We start from the raw sequence: 23,635 nt of genomic DNA, 5'->3' as shown, positions 1-23,635 counted from the left end.
ACTGTGTTCCTAATCTATCTAAAGACACTCACTAATGTATTCTACTCACGGACTGTGTGATCTAAACTGCTGGATATCTCATCATCCCATGGAACTGGGTGAAGGTGGAAGTTTCAGTGTCAAAAGTGATGGAAAAGGTATAATTGATCGAAAGTCATTTTCATAAAACACTTACAGCAAATTTATATAATTCTCAAGTCCTGATCGGAACACAAAAGTCCGTTTATGTTGGATTACTGCTGCATAAAGAAATCCTTGTTTCCATGTTTATAAAAAGAGATGTATCTTCTGCATATTTATACATTTTGATTTAGCGTGATATGAACTTCAATGTCATTCTTTAAATGTTACCACGGCAAATGTCAAAGGGGTCGAACTTGAATTGCATTGATGTCTGGTTCATCATTGTATTTGGTGGTGATGTCCAGAGGACGAGTGTCATTGCTAGCGATGATGAATACGATGGAGGAAGAGTTGAAGGTCACTCTCTTTTTGGGCCGGTCAGGGCGGCTATGCGACATCACAATGGGACGTACAGGATGTTCGATGCGGGCCAGGGGGCGGTCCTTAATGGTGTGCTGCAGACTGGCCAGGCGAGAACAAAGCATCTGTAACATGCACCTGCGAAACTGACCAATCAGAAAGAGGAAATACATTCATCAAGATGCACTGCACAAAATGACATACAGTACACATTCAGTAAGCGAGCGATAGATAGATAGATAGATAGATAGATAGATAGATAGATAGATAGATAGATAGATAGATAGATAGATAGATAGATAGATAGATAGATAGATAGATAGATAGATAGATAGATTTATTTGACAATTTTGGAAAAAAAAATGTTTACAGTGCATATTCTGCTGACAACTTTATGAATTCAGTTTTACTTTTTGTACGAGATCCTGTCTGAGCAATTCCTTATTTCATAAATGAAAATACAAAAAAATGAATAATTTAAAGATTTGAAGATAAAGATTTTCATGCCACAATTTACGGTACAACTTACTAACATTTTATATAATTAAAAAATCATTATGCCCCAAAAATGATGGAATAATACAGGTATATACAAATATTTATATTACTATTTATTATCATAATTATTTTAATAATTTTATTCAAAATCTCAAAGGTTCTCCATCAGAACTGAGTGACCCCTGCTGACCTTTCTGCTCATGAAGGCGTAGATGACGGGGTTGTAGGCAGTGCTGGATTTGGCGAAGAGAGAGGGAATGATGGCTACCGTGGGGGAGACGATACTCTTCCTGCCAAAGGCCTCCAGCATGGAGACCACAGCATAGGGTGTCCAACACACCAGGAAACAAGAAATCATCATCAGGAACATCACCGCCACTTTCTTCTCATATCGCAGAATCTTAATCGTCTGAACCGTCTGCAGATCCTGGATAGAGCGCAGCTATAGGAGGAGAACAGAGGACATTTTGTCATAAATGAGCAGGTGGAAGCTGCACATTGGTGGTGGTTGAGGAGATTACCCCTTCTATGTAAAGCGCTTTGAGTGCCTAGAAAAGCGCTATATAAATGTAATGAATTATTATTATTATTATTATTATAAATCTGTTTCCTTTGGTAAAGCACATCTAGCACATCGTCCTAGAAAAAAAAGACCAGGTCATGACATTCAACCTTAGATTTTTTATATTGTGTGTGATGGTATAGTGATATTTTTCACTGTTTGGAGAGCCTTGGATTAGCTAACATAAATTAATAAATAATTTAAACAATATTTATTTATTAATTTAATTATCAGATACTGACCAGGGCTGCGTAAAGACCATTGCCAATGTTCTCTACAATCAACTTAAGTCATGATGCTTTTGGGATACGCAACCCAGTTTGATGTGACAACTAATTTAGTAATGATAAAGCTACTCTCAGATCATGATGTAAAAAAAAAATTTTTATACTTTAATATTCTTGGCGTGATGGTAAAGACAGTAATTCTGTGTTATTAAGTGACAAGTTAAAAATGATTTTCAAATTTAACATCACAACACCAAGCAAACATTAATTAAAAAAAACATAGTAAAAGTTGCTATCATAAATGTTTTAAACAATTTTTTTTAAACTATTCTAGAGGACAGAAAAGATAAAGAAGGAATAGAATAGACCAGAACACAACAGATTTACAAGCATCATAAGAACAACTGATTTACAGTCATTTAAATACACATAATACATGCCATCTGGATCATACAGAAAAAGTCATAACCAGTGTTGGTGTAATGCATTACTGATTAATTATTGTAATTTAATTACTTTTCCCTTGAAAAAATAAAGTATAATACTTACTCTTAATTTTTTCAGCATTTAATTACAGTTACTTCTGATGTAATTGCATTCAATTCTTCATAGAGTAACAATTCTATAGAAAACAGTGGATTTAACATCAACATTTTAACGTCTAATGTTAAAATGTATGCTTTAAATGTAACATTCTCCCTTCACTTTGGTCAGTTTATGCAATAATAATTTATGCAATTTTATATATATATATATATATATTTAAAGAATTATAAGAGCTGTTTAATTTCTTTCCTCGTATTGTTAAACTGCTCGAGGTTGATATGGGATTTAGAAAGTAATTAGTAATAAGTAATGCAATACTTTTAAAGAGAGAAATTAGTAAAGTAATCTAATTATCTAATTACAGTTTAAGATAATAAGTAGCTAGTAATGACTTTTTCAGAGCAACTAAATAAAGTAATAAAGTGAGATTAAATACATAAAGTATATTTAAGTTATTTAACATATTTAATTATCGCAGGTTTGCATAATATTCTGACTTTGCATTTCGCTGTTTTAATTCATTTTGAGGAATACTGAATCAGTTTAGTGCAAGTGAGATGAGTAAATGCATGCTCACATTAGTCTAAAACTACAATAACCATCATGTTCACACAGCTCTGCTTCACTTTTTCTCTCAACATGGGGACTTATTTGAATAAGTAACTCAAATATTTATTGCACATTTAAAAGTAATGCGTTACTTTACTCGTTACTTGAAAAAAGTAATCTGATGACGTAACTCACATTACTTGTAATGAGTTAACCCCAACTCTGGTCATAACAAATTCCACATAATATATTGCACATTATGTTCATGGTGATAAAGACATATATTTTTCCAAGCGGATTGGCTTTAGACAGACGTCATATGCTCAGAAACATAATGCCCTATGAAACTCTAATGCTTTTGCTTCTTTAATTAAACATACAATTTGCATTCATTGTCTTCACACAGCTGCAAGAACAGCAATAAAATGTGCTGAGTTTGACTGAGCATCTCTCAGAGCTCCTGCCATTGTGTAACTACAACAGAACTGGGTCACCGCTTGGGTGCGCAATGGAGGTGGTGTGAACAGCTGATCAAAGTTTTCTCCTGAAATAATTTAGTCACACTGAAGATGGTTTTCCAAACCCAGTATAGTCATGCTGCTGACAAGGCACGTATAACACCTTCATTGATTCATTATTTGGGTAGATGATAAGGAGTGTGCATTTTTTTGTTCATTAAAGTCCCCGTGAACCGGAAGTTGCAAACGACTTTTCTCCAGTGTTGTGACGTATTTCCGAAAGAAACGGAATACTAAATGAGGCAAAATAGTGGGCGTGGCTTTTTTTCCAACTAGCACCTGATTGGATCTAGAAAAGTAGGTGTTTTCATTCAGTCTGTCTACTGTCAGTTGGAGGGGCGTGGTTACGGATGTTAAAGGGATACTCCACTTTTTTGGGAAATAGCCTCATTTTACAACTCCCCCAGAGTTAAACTGTTGAGTTTTACCGTTTTTGAATCCATTCAGCCGATCTCCGGTTCTGGCGGTACCACTTTTAGCATAGCTTAGCATACATCATTGAAGTGGACAAGACCATTAGCATTTAAAAAAAAAAAAAAAAAAGACCAAAGAGTTTCGATATTTTTCCTATTTAAAACTTGACCCTTCTGTAGTTACATCGTGCACTAAGACCGACGGAAAATGTAAAGTTGCGATTTTCTAGGCTGATATGGCTAGGAACTATACTCTCATTCCTGCGTAATAATCAAGAAACTTTACTGCCGTACCATGAGTGCAGCAGGCGTAATGATATGACGCAGCGCCTGAAAATAGGCTACCTTCCGACAACACAACGGAACTATTTTCAGGCGCTGCGTCATATCATTACGCCTGTTGCACTCATGGTACGGCAGTAAAGTTTCTTGATTATTACGCAGGAATGAGAGTATAGTTCCTAGCCATATCAGCCTAGAAAATCGCAACTTTACATTTTCCGTCGGTCTTAGTGCACGATGTAACTACAGAAGGGTCAAGTTTTAAATAGGAAAAATATCGAAACTCTTTGGTCATTTTTTTTTTTTAGAAATGCTAATGGTCTTGTCCACTTCAATGATGTATGCTAAGCTATGCTAAAAGTGGTACCTCCAGAACCGGAGATCGGCTGAATGGATTCAAAAACGGTAAAACTCAACAATTTAACTCTGGGGGAGTTGTAAAATGAGCCTATTTCCAAAAAAAAGTGGAGTATCCCTTTAAGCAGACACCCAAACCGTCAAACCTACGTCATCAGGGAAGGTCCTCCAATGCAGAGGGGAGGGGAAATTTCAGATTTTGATTAAAGATTATGAAGCCAAAAAAATGTTTTGTGTGGATTGACATGCATGGATGAATTGTTCACCACAAAACGATCAATTTAGGCAAACAAAGTAAGTATGGTCAATTTTGAATTCATGGGGACTTTAACACCAAGATTAAGGTTAAAAGGGAATGTGTATATTTAGTCTTTTGACTGGTCAAGTTTTACCATTTTAAACAGCTTTTCTTTAACTAGTTCATAATAAATGGCCCTTTGGTGGAATACATGTTTTTAAACCGTGTTGTAAATATAAATTTAAATGTATACAACTCTAAGTAATCTCTCAATTTGAATATCGTCTCTGGTTACTCACGTAACCGTAGTTCCCTGAGAGGAGGGAACGAGACATTACGTATGGGGAAATCCATTTTCCTCGAATCATGAAGTCTGATAGAATAACTCTTTTGCTTGCAAATAGCCAATGGCGGTCCCGCCATCACCTGATTGGCTGACCAGAAACCTCAGAATCTTAGCTGAACGAGAGTAAGGAGACTGAGAGTCCCTCCCACACGGCAGGTTACGTAATGTCTCGTTCCCTCCTCTCAGGGAACTACGGTTACGTGAGTAACCAGAGACGTTCCCTTATCGAGTCGGTCTCTCGACATTACGTATGGGGAACAATAAAACCCCCGCCGCGTGGGAGAAACCCCGCCCAGCTCTCAGGAACAGACACCGGACCTGGTTGAAACATCTATTGGCACAGAGCCAACTCGGCATCTGCACCAACGAAGGCCCCTGCACCAACGAAGGCCCCTCCCATCAAGCTAAGCACGCTGAACTGAATGGAGGGAGATTGCAGCAAAGTGAATTGTGCTTAGGAAAATACTGCCGGCTATGAATACGGGCATAACAAAGGGCACAATATAGTGAACATGATATCTATGCTAATAATAACTCGCACTGTCTGACGACTAGTCGAACCGTGGCTAGAGCGCGCGCCATCGGGGCAGTCTAGCCTAGTCCAACGACAGCTCAGCTTTCTCTCCCTGCACTGACAGACATGTGGTGCGAATGAAGGGATATCCAAGTTATAGAATCTCGCGAAGGTATTACGAGACGACCAACCTGCCGCGAAACAAATGTCTTGAATAGACATGCCTTTCGCCCACGCCCATGATAACGCCAAACTCCTAATGGAGTGGGCGTGCACCCCTATAGGGAAACGCTTCCCGGGAAGCATAAGCCAGCCAGTGCACAGCCTCAACTATCCAGTGAGATAGCCTCCGTTTCGACAACGCGCCGCCTCTTAGCACCCGCGTAGCAGACGAAGAGCTGCTCTGAAGTTCGAAACTGGCTAGTTCTGTTCACATAAGCACGCAGGGCACGCATGGGGCACAAAGCGTGCTTCTGAGACTCTGAAACACTGACCTCATCTGGGCAAAATGCTGGAATTGTAACCACCTGGGCTCTGATGAATATACGCAGTAGATAATAGCCCCATAATAGCATAGCACCTCAGTAAACCACAAACACATAGCCGTAGCTACAACTGTGAGTAGACGAGTTAGCACAGAATAGCCAGTTGCACTGAAGGAAACGGGGCAACATAACAGCATAGCACATGTACGTAACAGCATCGGTCGCTGTAGCGCATCCATGCATGTACATAACGCAGCATAAGCCGCCGTAGCGACAGAACTGCGTAGAGACAGAAACTGAGATGTACAGTTCGATCAGGATGGCTAGCTGCACGGTGAGTATGCACGGTAGATTAAGATAGCTAGTTTTGCACTGAAGAAACAGAGCAACAAAATAGTAACACACGTCCTTATACGTACATAAGTGCAGTGTAGTCGCTGTAGCGACAAACTGAATATGCAGTTAGATAGGATAGCTGGTTGTTGCACTGAATGATAGAGGGCAACATAACATCAGTGTGCACATTTTAAACATCTGCGTGTATAATGCAGCTCAAGTCGCTGAAGCGACCGAAACTGCATGAATATGTGTACACAATGGTCCATTACATTGAAGGGCAGCATAACGCTTCAATATCTACACAGATGCAACGCAAGTTGCCGTAGCGACGACTGAGACTATGCACAAGCATAGTTACATTTTTGTGTACAAAAAACACAGCGTCAGAGGCATAGCGACATCGACTGTGAATACGTAGTTAATCGGAATATCCGGCTGCACTGAGGGTACAGGGCAATATATAACAGCATAAATCATAGGCACATATCAATGTACATAACACAGCGTCAGTGGCATAGCGACATCGACTGTGAATGCGTAGTTAATCAGAATAGCCGGTTGCACTGAGGATACAGGGCAACATATAACGGCATAAATCATAGGCACATATCAATGTACAAAACACAGCGTCTGTGGCATCGCGCAACAACTGTGACTACACAGTAAAAGAGTAGCCAGTTGCACTGAAGGATACAGGGCAATATATAGCGGCGTAATAGTTACACATGTCAGTGCGTTGTGTGTACACAGCGTCAGTTGCATCGTACAACAATTGTGAATACGTAGTGATCAGAATAGCCATTTGCACTGAAGGATAGGGCAAAATATGACGGCATAGATCATAACACATATCAGTGTGTAGTGTGCACAAACACAGCGTCAGTTGCATCGCACGACAACTATGAATACGCACTGCGTAGTAATCAGGATAGCCATTTGCACTGAATGACATAGGGCAATATATAATGGCATAAATCATTACACATAACAGAGTGCGGTGTGTACGTAAAACAGCGTCAGATGCATCGCACGACAACTATGAATACGCACTGCGTAGTAATCAGGATAGCCATTTGCACTGAATGACATAGGGCAATATATAATGGCATAAATCATTACACATAACAGAGTGCGGTGTGTACGTAACACAGCGTCAGATGCATCGCGCACCAACTGTGAATACGTAGTAATCAGAATAGCCATTTGCACTGAATGACACAGGGCAATATATAAGGCATAAATCATTACACATATCAGTGTGCAGTGTGTACAGCGTCAGTTGCATCGCACGACAACTGTGAATACGTACTGCGTAGTAATCAGAATAGCCATTGCACTGAAGGATACAGGGCAATATACAACGGCAAATTCATATAGTGTGCAGTGTGTACGTAAACACAGTGCCAGTTGCATCGCGCAACAACTGTGAATACGTACTGCGTAGTAACCAGAATAGCCATTGCACTGAAGGACACAGGGCAATATATGGCATAAATCATTACACATAACAGTGTGTAGTGAGTACGTAACGCAGCGTCAGTTACATCGCGCAACAACTGTGAATACTTACGGTGTAGTAATCAGAATAGCCATTGCACTGAAGGACACAGGGCAATATATAATGGCATAAATCCTTACACATAACAGTGTGGTGTGTACGTAACACAGCGTCAGTTGCATCGCGCAACAACTGTGAACACGTACTTGCAGTAATCAGAATAGCCATTGCACTGAAGGACACAGGGCAATATATAATGGCATAAATCCTTACACATAACAGTGTGGTGTGTACGTAACACAGCGTCAGTTGCATCGCGCAACAACTGTGAATACACACTGTGTAGTAATCAGAATCGCCATCGCACTGAAGGATACAGGGCAATGAATGCTGCGGCGAGGGCTGGGCGCCAGCCACCGGGGAAGCATTGACTGCTATATGAAATGGTATAGCTCGTCCGCGGCATCATGCACGGGGACATAGATAGCCATCTCCTCGGGTTTCCCCGAGCTTCCGCTCTGCGATGCGTCTCCCGGGGGAGAGGCTTCACCTATGAGGCGGGTAATAATGTTGGGGAGAGAAGCTCTTTTGCTGAGACATATAATGTACCTTGTTATTGAAACAGAACACAGCGGTTTCAGAAACAACACATTCTCGTCGAACTCTGGGCGGGAACACGCCCTCTTCGCACGGATCCGACGAACATGTCCCGCGCTCTTTCCTCCCTGACACGCACATCAGGAGCGCTGTGTTTTTTTTTTTGTTTTTTTTTTTTAGCGACTTCCTGAACTGCCTCTGGCGGAAGGGAGGCTCTGGCTCGCTTCAGCTTTACGGCCCGCGCCGAGGCCACCTTTCCGACGGCAGCTCCTTGGGCGCTGTCCACTCCAGCTCCATATCTGCCACCGTGAGAATGGCCATAAGCTCCGCATCCAAAGAGGCGAGGGTGCCTTCAGACGGAGACTCGGACCATTGGTGTCGTCATCGTCGTAACCGAACGAGATAATTCCCGTGCTTCCTCAAGAGGGCGGTAAATGGCCTCAAGAGTAACTCACGGGCTCTGCCACGTGAGGATGGCGTGGACCTTGGGCCGACGTCAGCGCCTCAACAGAACCCGCGAATGAAGATCTCTGCCGTCTCCCGGTCCGCGGCTCGACGGCGGCAGACTAGGGAGAGGCAGGAGACACAAGGTCGTCGCTACGTGTAACGGCCAGCCTTGCACGAAGGATCTGATGGGAAGCTCCTCACAGGCGGGACATCCCGATCCCTCGAGTGCCGCCTCTGCGTGGTCCCGACCCAGGCACAGCACACAAGTTGTGTGCGTCCGGGGATTCGATGGGTCCACCACACGGGCGACAAAGAGACATAATAATCCACCGGAACGCGAGAGGGGAATTAAAACTCCTTAATATACTCCGCTCTGAATGCGTACATCAATGGTGAAAACAGACTCGAGTGAACAAAAAAGATTCTGAGGTTTTTGGCGCCCGCCGTCACCTATATTGAGTAGTGTCAGCCAATCAGGTGATGGCGGGACCGCCATTGGCTATTTGCAAGCAAAAGAGTTATTCTATCAGACTTCATGATTCGAGGAAAATGGATTTCCCCATACGTAATGTCGAGAGACCGACTCGATAAGGGAACTACCCATTTTACTAATTTATTCATGAGTGAATCAGTTTACTAATTCATTCATGCATTTATTGATTCCCTGATTCATTCATGTGCTTATTGATTCACTGATTCATTAATGCATTTATTGATTCCGTGATTAATCTATTCAAGGATTTGTTGGTACACTTAACTATGTTTACTCATTCAAAACAGAATAATCAAGACGTGAGGAGCTGTTCTGTACAACACAGAGGCAGCACCTCTAAAGTCAAGGACACTAAAGATGCAGATAAGAGAAAAAACCTCCGCTCAGAGCACTTTGTAAACCCTCCCTTTGCCAACAGAGAGAAGATGAAATAGTGAATGAAAAGAAGCAGTCTGGATGATTAAGAAACCCCTGCTGTGCATTCTAGGGTGAATTGCAGAGCAAGAATACCAACACTGTGAATGTGTTTATGTATTTTCAAGGGGTCTCGTCTGGTATTGTGCTTTAAGGGTTTAACTTTTAGTAGTATCCTTATGAAGCTTCCAAAGCCGTGTTGAAGTCATCTACATTTTTTAAGGTTTTTGTTCTCTTTCATCATCTCGTTTCGAGATCCACCTATGGGAAGGGCATCCGTACCTGACCTCTGCAGAAGCATCCAATTGCACCAAGTCTGGCTAACAGACAGAAGCGCGCAGCCAATGCCAGGTGAGGCCACACCCCCTTACCTACGGGCATATCACAGCTGGGCGCGCTGCTATTCCTCAGTTGACATTCGCTTCTCGCGATCTCTGCATTGACACAGTTCGGTTGGATTAACGTTACGCTGCTCACTTTCGAGTCTTCAGGAGGACATATCGCCAGATCAGCCTCCGCCAGACGTGAGTGACAGTCGTTTCTTCAGCCTATCCGCTGTGTTTTTTGCATCCGGAGCCGCCCGAGCTCTCGCTGTCCTTCACCTGCTCCTCCTTTACATGGCTGCCCGCCACGGATTTTTCCGAGTTCTTCACCGCTGGCCCGCCCATGGCTATGTGACCGTCTAAACAGCCGCTTCCCCCGGGGAACAGCCTAGCACGACGAGCCTGCCCGGCCGCGTGTGGTGCTCTCAACGCCGCTATAAGGACCCTCTCGTTCTGCGCGGTCTGCTTGGGCTTAACACGCTCAAGCTTTGGAGAACCCGGGGAATTGCGGTCATTGTAATTGCTGCCCATGTAGCTAACTTTTACCAAGCCGGCTTTTAGTTGCACGACACAGCGCGCCGTGCTCGGCCTTTCTGACTCGGAGGAGAGACACGGTGATGATGACGCGCTACCGGGGGACTCCCGGAGCGCCACCTCTCTAAAATATTTGAGCTGACATCAGCCCAATCCGCATTCCCTGAAGAGGACATCTTCGCGGGAAAACCTCACTCTCGTTGACGAACCGGTCGGTTCCGGCGACGGGGATGACGCGGTCCTTTTAGCGTTCCCTAGGCTAGCGTTCACGCGGCTTTGCCTCCGTCCATCCTCCTGGAAGTTTGTGAGCGAGCGGCCGTTCGTTTCAACATTGTGTGGCCAGCTCCACAGAGCGCCACCGACCAGGATAGGAATATGTACGACGGGTAAACGCTGGGACCACCGCCCAGTCTGAACGGCCGGAGCGTCCCGCTAGACTGTTAACACGGTCTCACGGGCCTTGATTTGTTACGATTACGTGTTGAGGTTTTCAATGTATGCCTTCCTAGGAAGGCGGTCCCGAACGCAAGCGGCCTGCCTGTTGTTCGACCATTGGGAGTAACGTTAACTAACAGGGTCTCCCACCTACGGTCGGTTAATCCCCTCGCGTGGCTGCCCAGCCCGCATGTTAGTGGACGTTGTGTGTGTGTGTCCCCCTCCCCCCCACAACAACAAGTTACGGGGGAGGGGGCTGTCGTGAGGAAAAGTACATAGCAGTGTTACCACACCGCACGCACTTGGTTCCCCTCACCCAGTTATTAAAGGCTTCGGCCCCAGTGTTTCCCAACACAAACACACACATTACTAAACAACACATTTAATAAACGAATCAAATGAATTCGTGCAGATTTATATATCTGCCAGCGGCAACATAGAGAGCAAATCTCTCTGATCCCATGCATGTCGCCCTGAGTCCGTCCACAAGAGGTCGCCATTGCCTCATAAATCAACCAACTGGGCTCACACAGCTCAGTTGCGGCTGTCCAGCCGATGTGTTTTTAGTGGACGTTGTGTGTGTAAGGCCCCTGTGTTCCCCAACACAAAACACACACATAACTAAATAACACTTAAAAAAAAAAAAAAAAAAAAAAAAAAAAAAAAAAACGCATTAAATAAATCCGTTACAGAGAGAGTATCTCTCTCCGCGGATATTATTTTTCTGCCTGCACTTGAGACTGCCCAGTTCATGTGTTCAGGAGATATGTGTTTATCCCACTTTTGGGGACACCTTGTGAGGGAAAGTTCAGTACAGTGGACACCACACTATGTTTCCCTCACTCTGTCAATAAAGGCTTTGGCCCCAGTGTTTGCCCAACACAAAACACACAAAGCTACGAATCAAATTTATTCGTTTTGGAGAGGAGACCTCTCTCCGCAAAGAAAACTTCTCACTGCAGAGAGAGGAAATCCCTCCAAACCCCTGCATGTTGCCTCTAGTGTTCCCACTAGATGGCGCCTTTGCATCACAAATGAACCAGCTGGGCCCATACAGCTCCGCTCCGGCCCGAGCGGGGGCGCTCGCGAGTCACAAAGCGGCTTGGCAAGCCGTTTCAGCGCCCGAGTGGGTTTTTGCGTACTGTAACCCAGGGTTACAAGCTGCAGTTTGCAATAAAACCTCCGCATTTCAACGGCGTTCTCTCTTCTCACACAGAAGAAAACGCCACACACATTCTGAAAGAGGAAATTTCCTCCCTCCTAACAAGGGAGCGATTCAGATGGTGCCACCCAATCTGATAAACCATGGTTTTTATTCCTGGTATTTTCATGTTCCAAAAGGCGTGGCGCCCCCCCGCCCTATATTGGACCTTCGAGTGTTGAACAAACATTTGAGGAAATTCAATTTCAGAATGTGACACAAGCCTCTCTCGCCTGTGCCATAAAGCAGAACGACTGGTTCACATCAGTCGATCTGAAAGATGCTTTCTTTCACATAAGCATCTACCCTCCACACAGGAAATATCTTCGTTTCGCCTACCAAGGCGTTTGTTACGAATTCACAGTTCTTCCGTTCGGGTGCAATTTGAGTCCCCGAACTTTCTGTCTGTGTGTGGAGGTGGGCGTGGCGCCCCTGAGACTATCAGGGCTGAGAATTCTGACTTACTGGCTCATCATAGCCAAATCAAAGGAGAAGGTGTCGCTGGGCACCGGCCGGGTGCTCGCGCACATCACATCCCTCGGGTTCAAGGTGAATGCGAGCGAAAACAATCTGACTCCCAGTCAGAATGTCATTTTCCTGGGCTTGGAATTGAACTCAGTCTCCATGCGAGCGCGTCTCTCTCAAGAGCGCGTTCGCTCGCTGATGGACTGTCTGTCTCAGTTCAGTGAAGGGGCGAGAGTACAATATCGCACATGCCTCAGGCTGCAGGATCTCATGGCTTCATCTATCCAAGTTGTGCCATTGGTCTCCTGAGAATGAGAACGTTCACGAAATGGGTTTTGTACACTACATTTCAGCCCGATTTGCGATCTCTGCCGCTCGGTAACGATGACGCGCGCCTGCTCGGCGGCCTTGCGCCTTTGGGTGAGTGAGAACTTTTACGCACAGGGAACCCCCCCTCGGGACGGTACGATGCGAAAAGTTTTGACGACAGATGCGTCCTTAACAGGCTGGGGAACCACCCAGGAAGGCAGAACGGTGAACGGTCTGTGGCTGAGCAGACTACGTTCAGCGCACATTAACTATTTAGAGCTTTTACTATTTGGAAAGCTCTGAATCATTTTCTGCCTTGCCTGCAGGGACATCCTGTTCTAGTACGGTGCGATAATACCACGGTAGTGGCTTATATCAACCGTCAGGGTGGCATGCGCTCGTCAAAACTCCACGCTCTAGCTTACAGGCTTTTGGTGTGGAGCAGACAGGTTTTTCTGTCATTACGCGTGACTCATGTCCCGGGCATTCGGAACAGAGGCGCGGATCTGCTATCGAGGGGAAACCCAATCCACGGGGATTGGCGTCTTCACCCGCAGATAGTGGAGAGGTTATGGATGAGATGGGACAGGCAGCCGTAGATCTTTTCGCCTCGCGCGAAAATCACCATTGTCCTATGTTCTTCTCGCTGAAGGACATGGACGCGCCCCTCGGGGCAGACGCACTGGCCCACCCATGGCCCAAAGTGCTGTTGTATGCTTTTCCTCCCCTGTGCCTGATAATTTTCACTCTGGCCAGGGTGAGAGAGCACGGCCTGTCTCTCACTCTAATAGCACCCAGGTGGCCCAAAGCCCCATGGCTGGCAGAGATAATCCCTCTGTTATACGCCGAGCCATGGCGCCTCCCCCCTCGCACGGACATACTGTCCCAAGCCAACGGGGAGATTTACCACCCCCACCCGGACAGGGTGGCTCTCTGGGCCTGGCCCGTGAGAGGACGAACCAAAATGCACTGGGGCTCCCGCCGCGTGTAATCGCCACTACTCAGAAGGCCAGGGCCGTTTCCGCGCGATCCCTATATGGCTGTAAGTGGCAAGTGTTCGAAGGGTGGTATGATGGGCGTGGTTTCACATCTTATCAGTGCTCGGTGCCTGATATTTTGTGTTTCCTGCAAGACCTCATGGAAAGAGGCAGGTCCTTTTCCACTATTAAGGTCTACCTGGCTGCGATTTCAGCCTGTCATGTGGGTTTTGGGGCTCCACCGTCAGGCAGCACCCTCTAACCCGCAGATTTATGGAGGGTGCACGCCGCTCTTTGCTGGTCATCAGGAGATCTGTTGTATCTGTCCCAGAGTGGGACCTCTCCATGGTGCTGGAAGCGCGGTCTCTGTATCCTTTTGAGCCTCTGGGGAGTATTTCCCTTAAGCTGCTGTCCCTCAAGACAGCTTTGCTCTCGGCCTTGGCATCTGCTAAACGGGTCAGTGAGCTACATGCACTCTCGGTTCACCCCTCGTGCGCCAAATTCTCCCTAAGTGGAGATAAGGTTTTCCTTAAGCCTAACCCGGCCTTCATGCCGAAATGCTTCCCTGCGTTCACGTCGGAGGTTTTGGAGCTATCCGCTTTTCACCCTCCACCCTTTGGATCAGGGGCTGAATGCTCTGTGTCCCGTCCGTGCTCTGCAAGCATAATGACCAGGACCAGTGCTTTCCGCAAGAGCGACCAGCTCTTTGTTTCTAGGGCTCCCCTGCACAAGGGGAGTCCCATTTCAAAGCAATGCCTCTCACATTGGCTTGTGGACGCTATACTATGGCTTATGAAGCAAAGGGAGTGCAGCCCTAAGGGGCATCAGAGCTCATTCCACAAGGGGCTTAGCCGCCTCTTGGGCTTTGTTCAGGGGAGTGCCACTGCAGGACATCTGCTCCGCGGCCAGCTGGGCCTCTCCTCATACCTTTGAGCGTTACTACCGGTTGGATGTCACCAGAACTTCGGTGGCACACTCGGTCCTAGGGGTAGGGTCCTCTTAGCCCTTTCCCACAGCCCCGTTTGGTTAACCAACGAGGAGTGAATGGGCCGGCTGGCCATGTTCATTCCTGTCACCAAGCATTCGCATTCCTTCTTGGGTTTAGCTATGTGCATTGGTGGTGCGGGGGCCATTATCATGTATGTGTCTCATGCATGTTTCATGCCCTGCTTGTCCACAGCAGTTAGCGTGGCGGAAAACTTGCAGGGTCATGTTTGTGGGACGTGTCAGGCACCGCCTCTCTGAGGTGACCGTCCTTCTCTGGCCTTCAGAACCTCACTGTGAGTGTATTGGGCAATCGGGGAGCTGTCCATGTCTCTCCCATAGGTGGATCTCGAAACGAGATGATGAAAGAGAACAATAGGTTACTGTCGTAACCCCGGTTCTCTGAAACATCGAGTGGAGAGATCCACCAGCCTTGCCCCGCTTGCCGCACGAGAAGCGAATATACTGACTGAGGAATAGCAGCGCGCCCAGCTGTGATATGCCCGTAGGTAAGGGGGTGTGGCCTCACCTGGCATTGGCTGCGCGCTTCTGTCTGTTAGCCAGACTTGGTGCAATTGGATGCTTCTGCAGAGGTCAGGTACGGATGCCCTTCCCATAGGTGGATCTCTCCACTCGATGTTTCAGAGAACCGGGGTTACGACAGTAACCTATTGTTTATGTCTCACTGGCTTTTCTTCATCTCAGTAGTGTTGGACTTTTTATTGACAATTACCAGTGTGTATGCATGCATGAACTTCACAACTGAGCTGCTTGTTCCTTTCAATCTATGCTTTTTTTCTGTCTCAAATCAATACAATTCTTGGATTCAATCCAAATGCAATCTTGTGTTGTGCTGGTACATAATCGGCTGCTCATCATCACTTTGTGGTTGTTGTGGTTTGTTTAATCGATCCAGCAGTTTTACATTTTCTGATCGACTGCTGTATCTCACATATTGATCCACGCCATCACACACATAAATATATATGTATGCAGTCTGCCATTGATCAGACAACAGATAATTCCACCAGAAACTAGCCAGTGTTGCTGTTTTTAATAATAAATTGTTACATTTATATAGTGTTTTTCTAGGTACTCAAAGCACTTTACATATGGAAGGGGGAATATCCGTCCTCAACCACCACAAATGTAGAGCATCCACCTGGATGATGCGACGGCAGCCATATTGCGCCAGAACGCCCACCACACACAGCTTACTGGTGGAGAGGAGACAGAGTGATGAAGCCAATGAGTATATATATATGGGGATGATTAGGAGGCCATGATGGACAGAGGCCATTGGGCAAATTTGGCCAGGATGCCGGGGTTACACCCCTACTCTTTCGAAAGACATCCTGGGATTTTTAATGACCACAAAGAGTCAGGACCTCGGTTTAACGTCTCATCCGAAGGAAGGTGCTCTTTGACAGTATAGTGTCCCCATCACTTTACTGGAACGTTAGGACTCACACAGACCACAGGGTGAGCAACACCTCTTCCAGCAGCAACCTAGTTTTCCCAGGAGGTCTCCCATCCAGGTACTAACCAGGCTCAACCCTGCTCAGCTTCAGTGGGCAACCAGTCTTGGGCTATAGAGATACGGCTGCTGGCCATGTCACCCTGCTGAATGCTTTCATGCGAATCAACCTACAAATGGCTTACTTGTGGCTGTCTCTGTACATAAAGCTGAGATAAGAGACTGTATTTCAAACGCTTCAGTAAGAACACAATCATTTGTAGATCATTTTACAGCAGTCCTGCCCTCCCCCTCCTGGACGGCACACCTGATCAAATCTGACGCACAGGAGCTGCGCTGATGAAAACCGCAAGCTATTTACGTTCACAATCACAGTCTCTGCTTATTGTTTGAAGGCACCTTCAGACAATAGGCTTTTAGTTGAAATAGCCCCTCATACAGAATGTGTTGGCCCCATACACTGCTAAATCACAACAGCTTGACAGTGTGTTTATAAAAGAACAAGAGAGAATGATGAAGGTTAAAAACAGAAAGAAAGAAACTCAGGTGACATGCAAATCACAGGTCATGTGATGCTTTAAAATACAGTTTTGTTTATGCCTATGTATAAAAAAAGTAACTAAATTTGTGTAATTTAATTATTTTTGGAATGTAATACGCTACGTTACTTTTGCATTACTTTTTCTCACCTAGACTGGGCTTGCTTGTTTGTTTTTTAACTTAAAAAAAGAGCAAAAGTTCTATTTTGGCAAATGTAAAGGCCTTTTCACGCCAAAAGTGAAATGAATAAGTCTTAGGCTCAAACGAACCTTTCAGCTGTGCTAGCATTCTGGATTTCAGAACAATAGGACAAAATTGTTCTAAAAAATTCCACACCTTAACTTCATCAATATAAAACGCAAATGTGATATTAATCTAAAGTAATTTTTGCTTATTAGTGTGGTTGAATTGGATCATCGAAGGACAGCAGCAAAGACACTGGTTAATAAAGTGAGATTAAATATATAAAAAGTATATTTGTGTTATTGTAGGTTTGCGTAATAATTTGAGTTTGCATTCACTGTTTTTATTTATTTTGAATACTAAATCTGTTTTGTGCAAGGGAGATGAGTAAATGCATGCTCACATTTAGTCTAGAACTAGCCTGGTTAAAACCAGACCATTCTCAGTTGTAACTGAGTTATGGTCTGGCAAAGCGTCATAGACAAATCATTTCCAGAGGGGCGTCACCAACGGACGTCCCGGATAGACCTAAAACCAATCAGAGCGATGAAGGAGATGACGAATGCAGAGCAGCGGAGAAACATCTCCGAGTGTTGTTCTTTGCTCGGTTTTTAACAAAAAGGAAACGTTCAAATCGCTTAAAACAGACGCGATAGCTGATTCGAACGAGTGATGTTCGACGGCGGCATCCATCTTTGTAATGTAGGCTACAAAATCTGCTTCAAAATCCCAGCGCTGTCGTCATCGTGTAAAGCCCGCCCCAACGTTTCTGATTGGTGCCTAGATTTCGGCGGATTGGAAATGAGCTTGAATGAGCTCTTTGCCAGACTAACTTTCAGAGCAAATCTAAATTTGCCGGAAGTTGTCTGGGTTTTCCCAGGCTAGTCTAGAACTACAATAACCATCATGTTCACACAGCGCACACAATGTGTCTGCACTTTTCAGACAAAAATGAAAATTAGCCTATGATTTACTCACCCTGAAGCCACTACAATCGGAGTTAAATAAAAAAAATGTCCTGTCTCTTCCAAGCTTGATAATAAGAGTGAATGGCTGTCTTTGGAAGTCCATCAAAGCGCATCTATTCATGATTAAAGTGCTCCATGCGTCTTCGGGGGGTGGGGGGTTAATAAAGGCCTTCTGAAGTGAAGCGTTCGTGTAAGAAAAATATCCATATTTAATACTTTATCAACTAAAATAACTAGCTCAGACCGGCAGACGGCTGTACGCATCGACTACAACGTAATGACGAACACGGTTGCCCAGCCCTGTTTGTTTGAACCACGAGAGGCGTCAATTGCCGCCATTACGTTGTGCGTCAAGTTCAAGGGCAACTCTTTTGGCGTAAGTCGATGCGTACGGCCGTCTGTTAACCCCCGAAGGCGCGTGGAGCACTTTAATCATGAATACATTTGATGGACTTCCAAAGACATACAGCCATTCACTCCCATTATCAACTTAGGAAGAGCCAGGATATTTTTTTATATAACTCCGATTGTATTCGTCTGAAAGAAGAATGTCATATACACCTAGGATGGCTTCAGGGTGAGTAAATCATGGGCTAATTTTCATTTGTGGGTGAACTATCCCTTTAATCCGATTTCTGTCAACATGGGGACAGGAGAGCTGTCAGTCAGTAAATGGGAAAACAAAGTAACTTTACGAGTTACTTGAAAAAAGTAATTGATTATGTAACTCACGTTACTTGTAATGCGTTACCCCAAATCTGTGTGTGTGTGTGTGTGTGGTGTATATACTGTATGTATGTATATATAAATATATATATAAGACCATGTATTGAAACAACCACCATAAATCAATGAAAAACCCCTTACAAAGTTAGGCAGCTCACTATTTTTTGATTCAGAAGTAGTGTGTTTGTAGCTTATCAGGTTGAAGGAGATATACGTACTGTATAAATGAGACATCCAGAGACAAAGTCAGCGAGAAAATGATTAATTTAGATGTTGTTATTTTTAGGTTACCATTTTTTTCAGTCTGTGGCACACATAATTAAAGGAAAGTGTTTGCCTTACCATTTTCACTGTATACAAGATGTTTCCATAACAGTAGGCCATGACACCCACAGGGACAAAGAAGCATCCGAGGAGGAAGAAGAGAATGAAGGAAGCATCATTGGGATCTTTAGACGCCCAGTCAAGAGAGCAGCCTAACTGATGGACTTCCAGCGTGTAGCGGTTCCATCCCAGGAGAGGAGCTCCAGTCCAGGCCAAAGAGTACAGCCAGATGTGTGTGATGGCCCTCCAGGCCCAGGGGAAGTCAATGACCTTGGCATGAACCACACGGATGTAGCGCTCATACGCCAGGCCGGAGAGAGTCATGATGGACACGATACCTTAAAGGACGAAAAGAGAGATAAAGAGACAGCTGACCTAGATAGACAGATAAACAGACAGACAGATAGATAGATAGATAGATAGATGATAGATAGATAGATAGATAGATAGATAGATAGATAGATAGATAGATAGATAGATAGATAGATAGATAGATAGATAGATAGATAGATAGATAGATAGATAGATAGATAGATAGATAGATAGAAGTGTCCAGATATTTATCTTTGAGTTTGTTTGTAATTCTCATTTTGATTTTTGGGTGAAATTATCTGGACATTTTCTTGACAGATTTTGTGAGATTCACACATCTGTAAATGTAAACTATATTACTGCCCAGCTGCAACGATAAGGTATGAAGATATTGAGCTATTAAAAACATTAAAATCATGATTTTCTGTAAATTTGCTTTTAAACTATAGGCTATATATTGTGAAAAGTGTTATACAAATAAATATAAATGCTAAACAATGTTTGCCTATTCTTTTACAGAAATCAAGCTCCCAGGATACAGTCCTAAATTCAACAGATGATGGATCATAGTAATTGCTATCATTTCATTTTTATAAGTAAATAACTGTATCTCAGAGTGGCAGTATACACAGACAGAGACTACTCTGCCAAGAGACTTTCCCCCAATTACCCAGACATCACAGTCCTCAGTGACAGAGCCGGTGGGGAGGCAGCACTCGCATTTGTCCTCTCAGCTGTCAGAAATATTCACACAGACCTCTTTTTACATCACATAGAACTGTGCTTGGTAATTTTGATATGGAATATAATGCAGGATTACACACTGAGCAACTTCTCTTCAAAACTGTTTTTATTTAAATAAGTCAATTCTCAAGGAGGCAAAAATTTAGGTCATAGACTCAAATGTCCGTACAAACAACTGTAGAAGCATAAAAGGATTCTGATTTCACATCTAAATGCATCAAATGAGGCAGTACAGCAGCAATCATGAGGGATGATAGTCTTTGAATAACAGCAGGTGTGACCTTGGGGGCGCAGGTGCATATCTATCTTTCAGAAATGAGATTACAAAGCTCTTCTCAAAGCATATCCTCTCACAGATGCGTTGTTGATATTCTACCGGTTATTTCTGGTCCATTAAAGTGCCATTATCCGACTCTATTCGACTTTATCTTTCCCTGCAGCAGATGGACTTTTATTTTCATTCGTGTATCACAGTTGTTTACGAACGCTTAGAGCTGCATCTTTGCTTTCCGTAACAATATCAAATAGGCCTAATGAAGCATTTAATGTTCTTATGACCATGAAGCTAAGGCAATATCTGATATAATTAGATAAAGTTAGCCATACCATACATTTCCTTTAATTTGATCCATGCTGCCAAATATCCCTTAATAACTTGAACAAGATTGCATCAAATGAGTCAGATGATGATCATATGAGATCATTTGGTGTAGAAAAGCCAAAATGGCAGAGAATTAAGTTTCCTGTCCCTAAGATTTTCATCCAAAGAAAAAGACCCTACAATCTTACGCCTCTTCTAAAGTTGAAAAATATATCTCAATAATATCTCAAACTGTCCTCTGATTTACTAAGATCTAATCGAAATACCTCAATGTGAACATTTCTCATCAAATTCTTACAAGATCAAATGTTTTCAGCTATGCTATCCAAAGTCATTTAATGTTAATTTTATGTTATCAATGCAGTGTGTTTTCTCTTCTCCATTTACCAGCGATTCCATACTTCCATACTTAAAGGCAGCTAACATACAACTATAAGTAAATGATATTACTCCAATGTGTTGTCTTGTTATCGTGGCTTTTTAGAAGTTATTCAGATAATTCGTCGCGAGGTATAGGTTGTGTCCGAGATCCTGTCAGTCACGCTGCGCGCGGCGGCGTTGCTGCAGTGACTTTGTTCGCGTGAGAAATGTAGGCTGTTTCGTGCGACCATTCAAAAAGTCTAACGTTAGACCTTCACAAATCTAATATTAAGATATAAAGAATCACAACTTACTTACAGTTTACTTAATGCCTGGCAGTTGTGATAAATACCACCCCACACACAAATAGCTAAATGTGGTTGGTGGTACTCGTTGGCTGTAGCCTATTTTTTTATCTTTTAAAACCTCGCGGTAGCCTACAGTTTGGTCCTGTATGGTTTCCGTATTAAACCTACGCACTCAGGTACCGTATGTTCAAGATGATTTTAAATTATTTGCTTTTGCTTATATTTAACATCTGCTTATATGTGCTTTCTATAGGCTAACGTTTTTAAAACGTATTACATAACTGCACCAAAACAAACGCCGTGACTTGTATAAACGTTTTGTTCTTAACATTTTCCCTGAGTTAACACAGCAATATATGAGACCATTTTAATGACAACTGAACTGACCAAAAACATTTAAAAATGACTGTTTTCAGAAAGATCATAAAGGCTAAAAGACGAATAAACTAGCCATCACCAAACGGAATATGCAAATCAACTGATCTGTATTGATGAAGTAAACAGAGAAAAAAAAACATGTAAGAATGACTCTTAAAATTAAATTCGAAGTAGGGTTTAGCCGAAAACTTATTCAGGTGACTCTATCGATACATGATCGAGAAACTAAAAGACAGAACTGACCAAATAAACTGTTGCTGAATCCATCCCAAACACATGTGGCAGAATTAAAGACCCATCCTCTCTTCACGCACGAGACGAATGTGAAATTAACTCCAGTGAGGGACACCAGCAGATCGCTGACACTTATATTCACTATTAACAAATTAGTCGGAGTTCGGAGTCTCTTGAATCTGCAGTAGAGAATAATGACGATGATGTTATTACAGAAGCCCAGGACACCGATAGATCCGATGGTGAACGTCAGGAGTTGATAAGTCTCATCGGCGAAAATATAGTTATTCTCCAAGTTCGATGTTTCATTGAAAGAATTCATTTCTTTTCTAACTGTATTTCCAGCATGGTCACTGAAACGCCTGAAGGTCAGCAGCCCGTCCAGAAGGAATCAGGGCAGTCGACCAGTGTTTGTAGTTCAGTGTGTCAATAAGGCTGAAGACGTCTCAGAAGAAAAAAAAATGTCACCTAGGCTCCAGAGAAATGCGTATAAGTTCTTTCCGGATCCACAAGAGACTTCCAGCGTTTGCAGTGATTGCCTGTCACTGCTGACTGAGCGTTGTGGTGTAGCCTAGTGTGTAGTGCGCTGTTATGAACACTAATCACAGTAACGGTGATGTTCCGCATCTACTGCGCTGTTATGAAAACTTATGACAAGAACGGCGATGATGATTAGCATAAAGTGCTGAGAGAAAAATAGCTGATAATGTGCTGTATTAATGCACTGTTAGGACACTGACACCTACATGCATTTCTGAACTGAACATTAATCACAGGTGGTATTACGCTGTTTTGACAATTGATGACTATAATAGGCTATTCCTTTTTTGTGCTTATAAGAAGACTAATCATAGTCACGGTGATGCGCCGTATAAAACGCGCTGTTATGCTTTTGAAATGGTAGGCTAATGTTAAAAAATGTGCTGTTTATGAAAACGAGTGACAGTAAGAGGGGTTAATGTGCTATTCTAATCGTGAAGTTATGCATAGGCTACTAATATGCTGTGAATGACAGTAAAACTGGAATGAACCCTACTCAGTCACTTTCATGTTCCATATTTAATAATTTGATACAAAACAAATGCCAAAGCAAAATATCCACCGTTAGTCATATATACCGTATAGAGGAGACTGGGAAGAATACACTAAACTTGGTTAGGATTTTAAAATGACAAAATTATTTGGCCATTATTTTAGGCAAACTTTTGCATATAATTAAATAAAGGGTTTTATTGTATTATGCAAAAATCCATAGAAAATCAAAAAGCTCACAGGAAATGATATACATTGCTTACAATGTAATAATAATTTGTTGGCTCTCCCTTGTTTTTGATAACAGCAGCCATTCTCCTGGGCATTGACTCACTAAACTTTGTACGTGTGTTGTATTTAACGTATTTCCAATCCTCCTTCAGTTCTTCCCAAAGATAAGCTTCATTAAGACCT

General features: G+C 43.4%; 1 protein-coding gene across 1 annotated transcript; it reads right to left on the bottom strand.

The window, feature by feature from the left end:
* Positions 1–345: 345 nt before the first annotated feature.
* opn3 (opsin 3) lies at positions 346–22,633 on the bottom strand. Its single transcript, XM_056248218.1, has 4 exons — positions 22,199–22,633; positions 19,271–19,590; positions 1,172–1,423; positions 346–629 (listed from the first exon to the last, which is right to left on the bottom strand). The coding sequence occupies exons 1-4, from the start codon at positions 22,509–22,511 to the stop codon at positions 363–365; spliced, it is 1,152 nt and encodes a 383-aa protein (XP_056104193.1). The 5' UTR covers positions 22,512–22,633; the 3' UTR covers positions 346–362.
* Between the last annotated feature and the right edge of the window lie 1,002 nt (positions 22,634–23,635).

Source organism: Rhinichthys klamathensis, unplaced genomic scaffold (assembly GCF_029890125.1).
Source record: "Rhinichthys klamathensis goyatoka isolate OS25496 unplaced genomic scaffold, OSU_Roscu_1.1 h1tg000053l_1, whole genome shotgun sequence".
Classification (NCBI taxonomy): Eukaryota; Metazoa; Chordata; class Actinopteri; order Cypriniformes; family Leuciscidae; genus Rhinichthys; species Rhinichthys klamathensis.
This window is presented reverse-complemented; position numbering and strand designations above follow the sequence as displayed.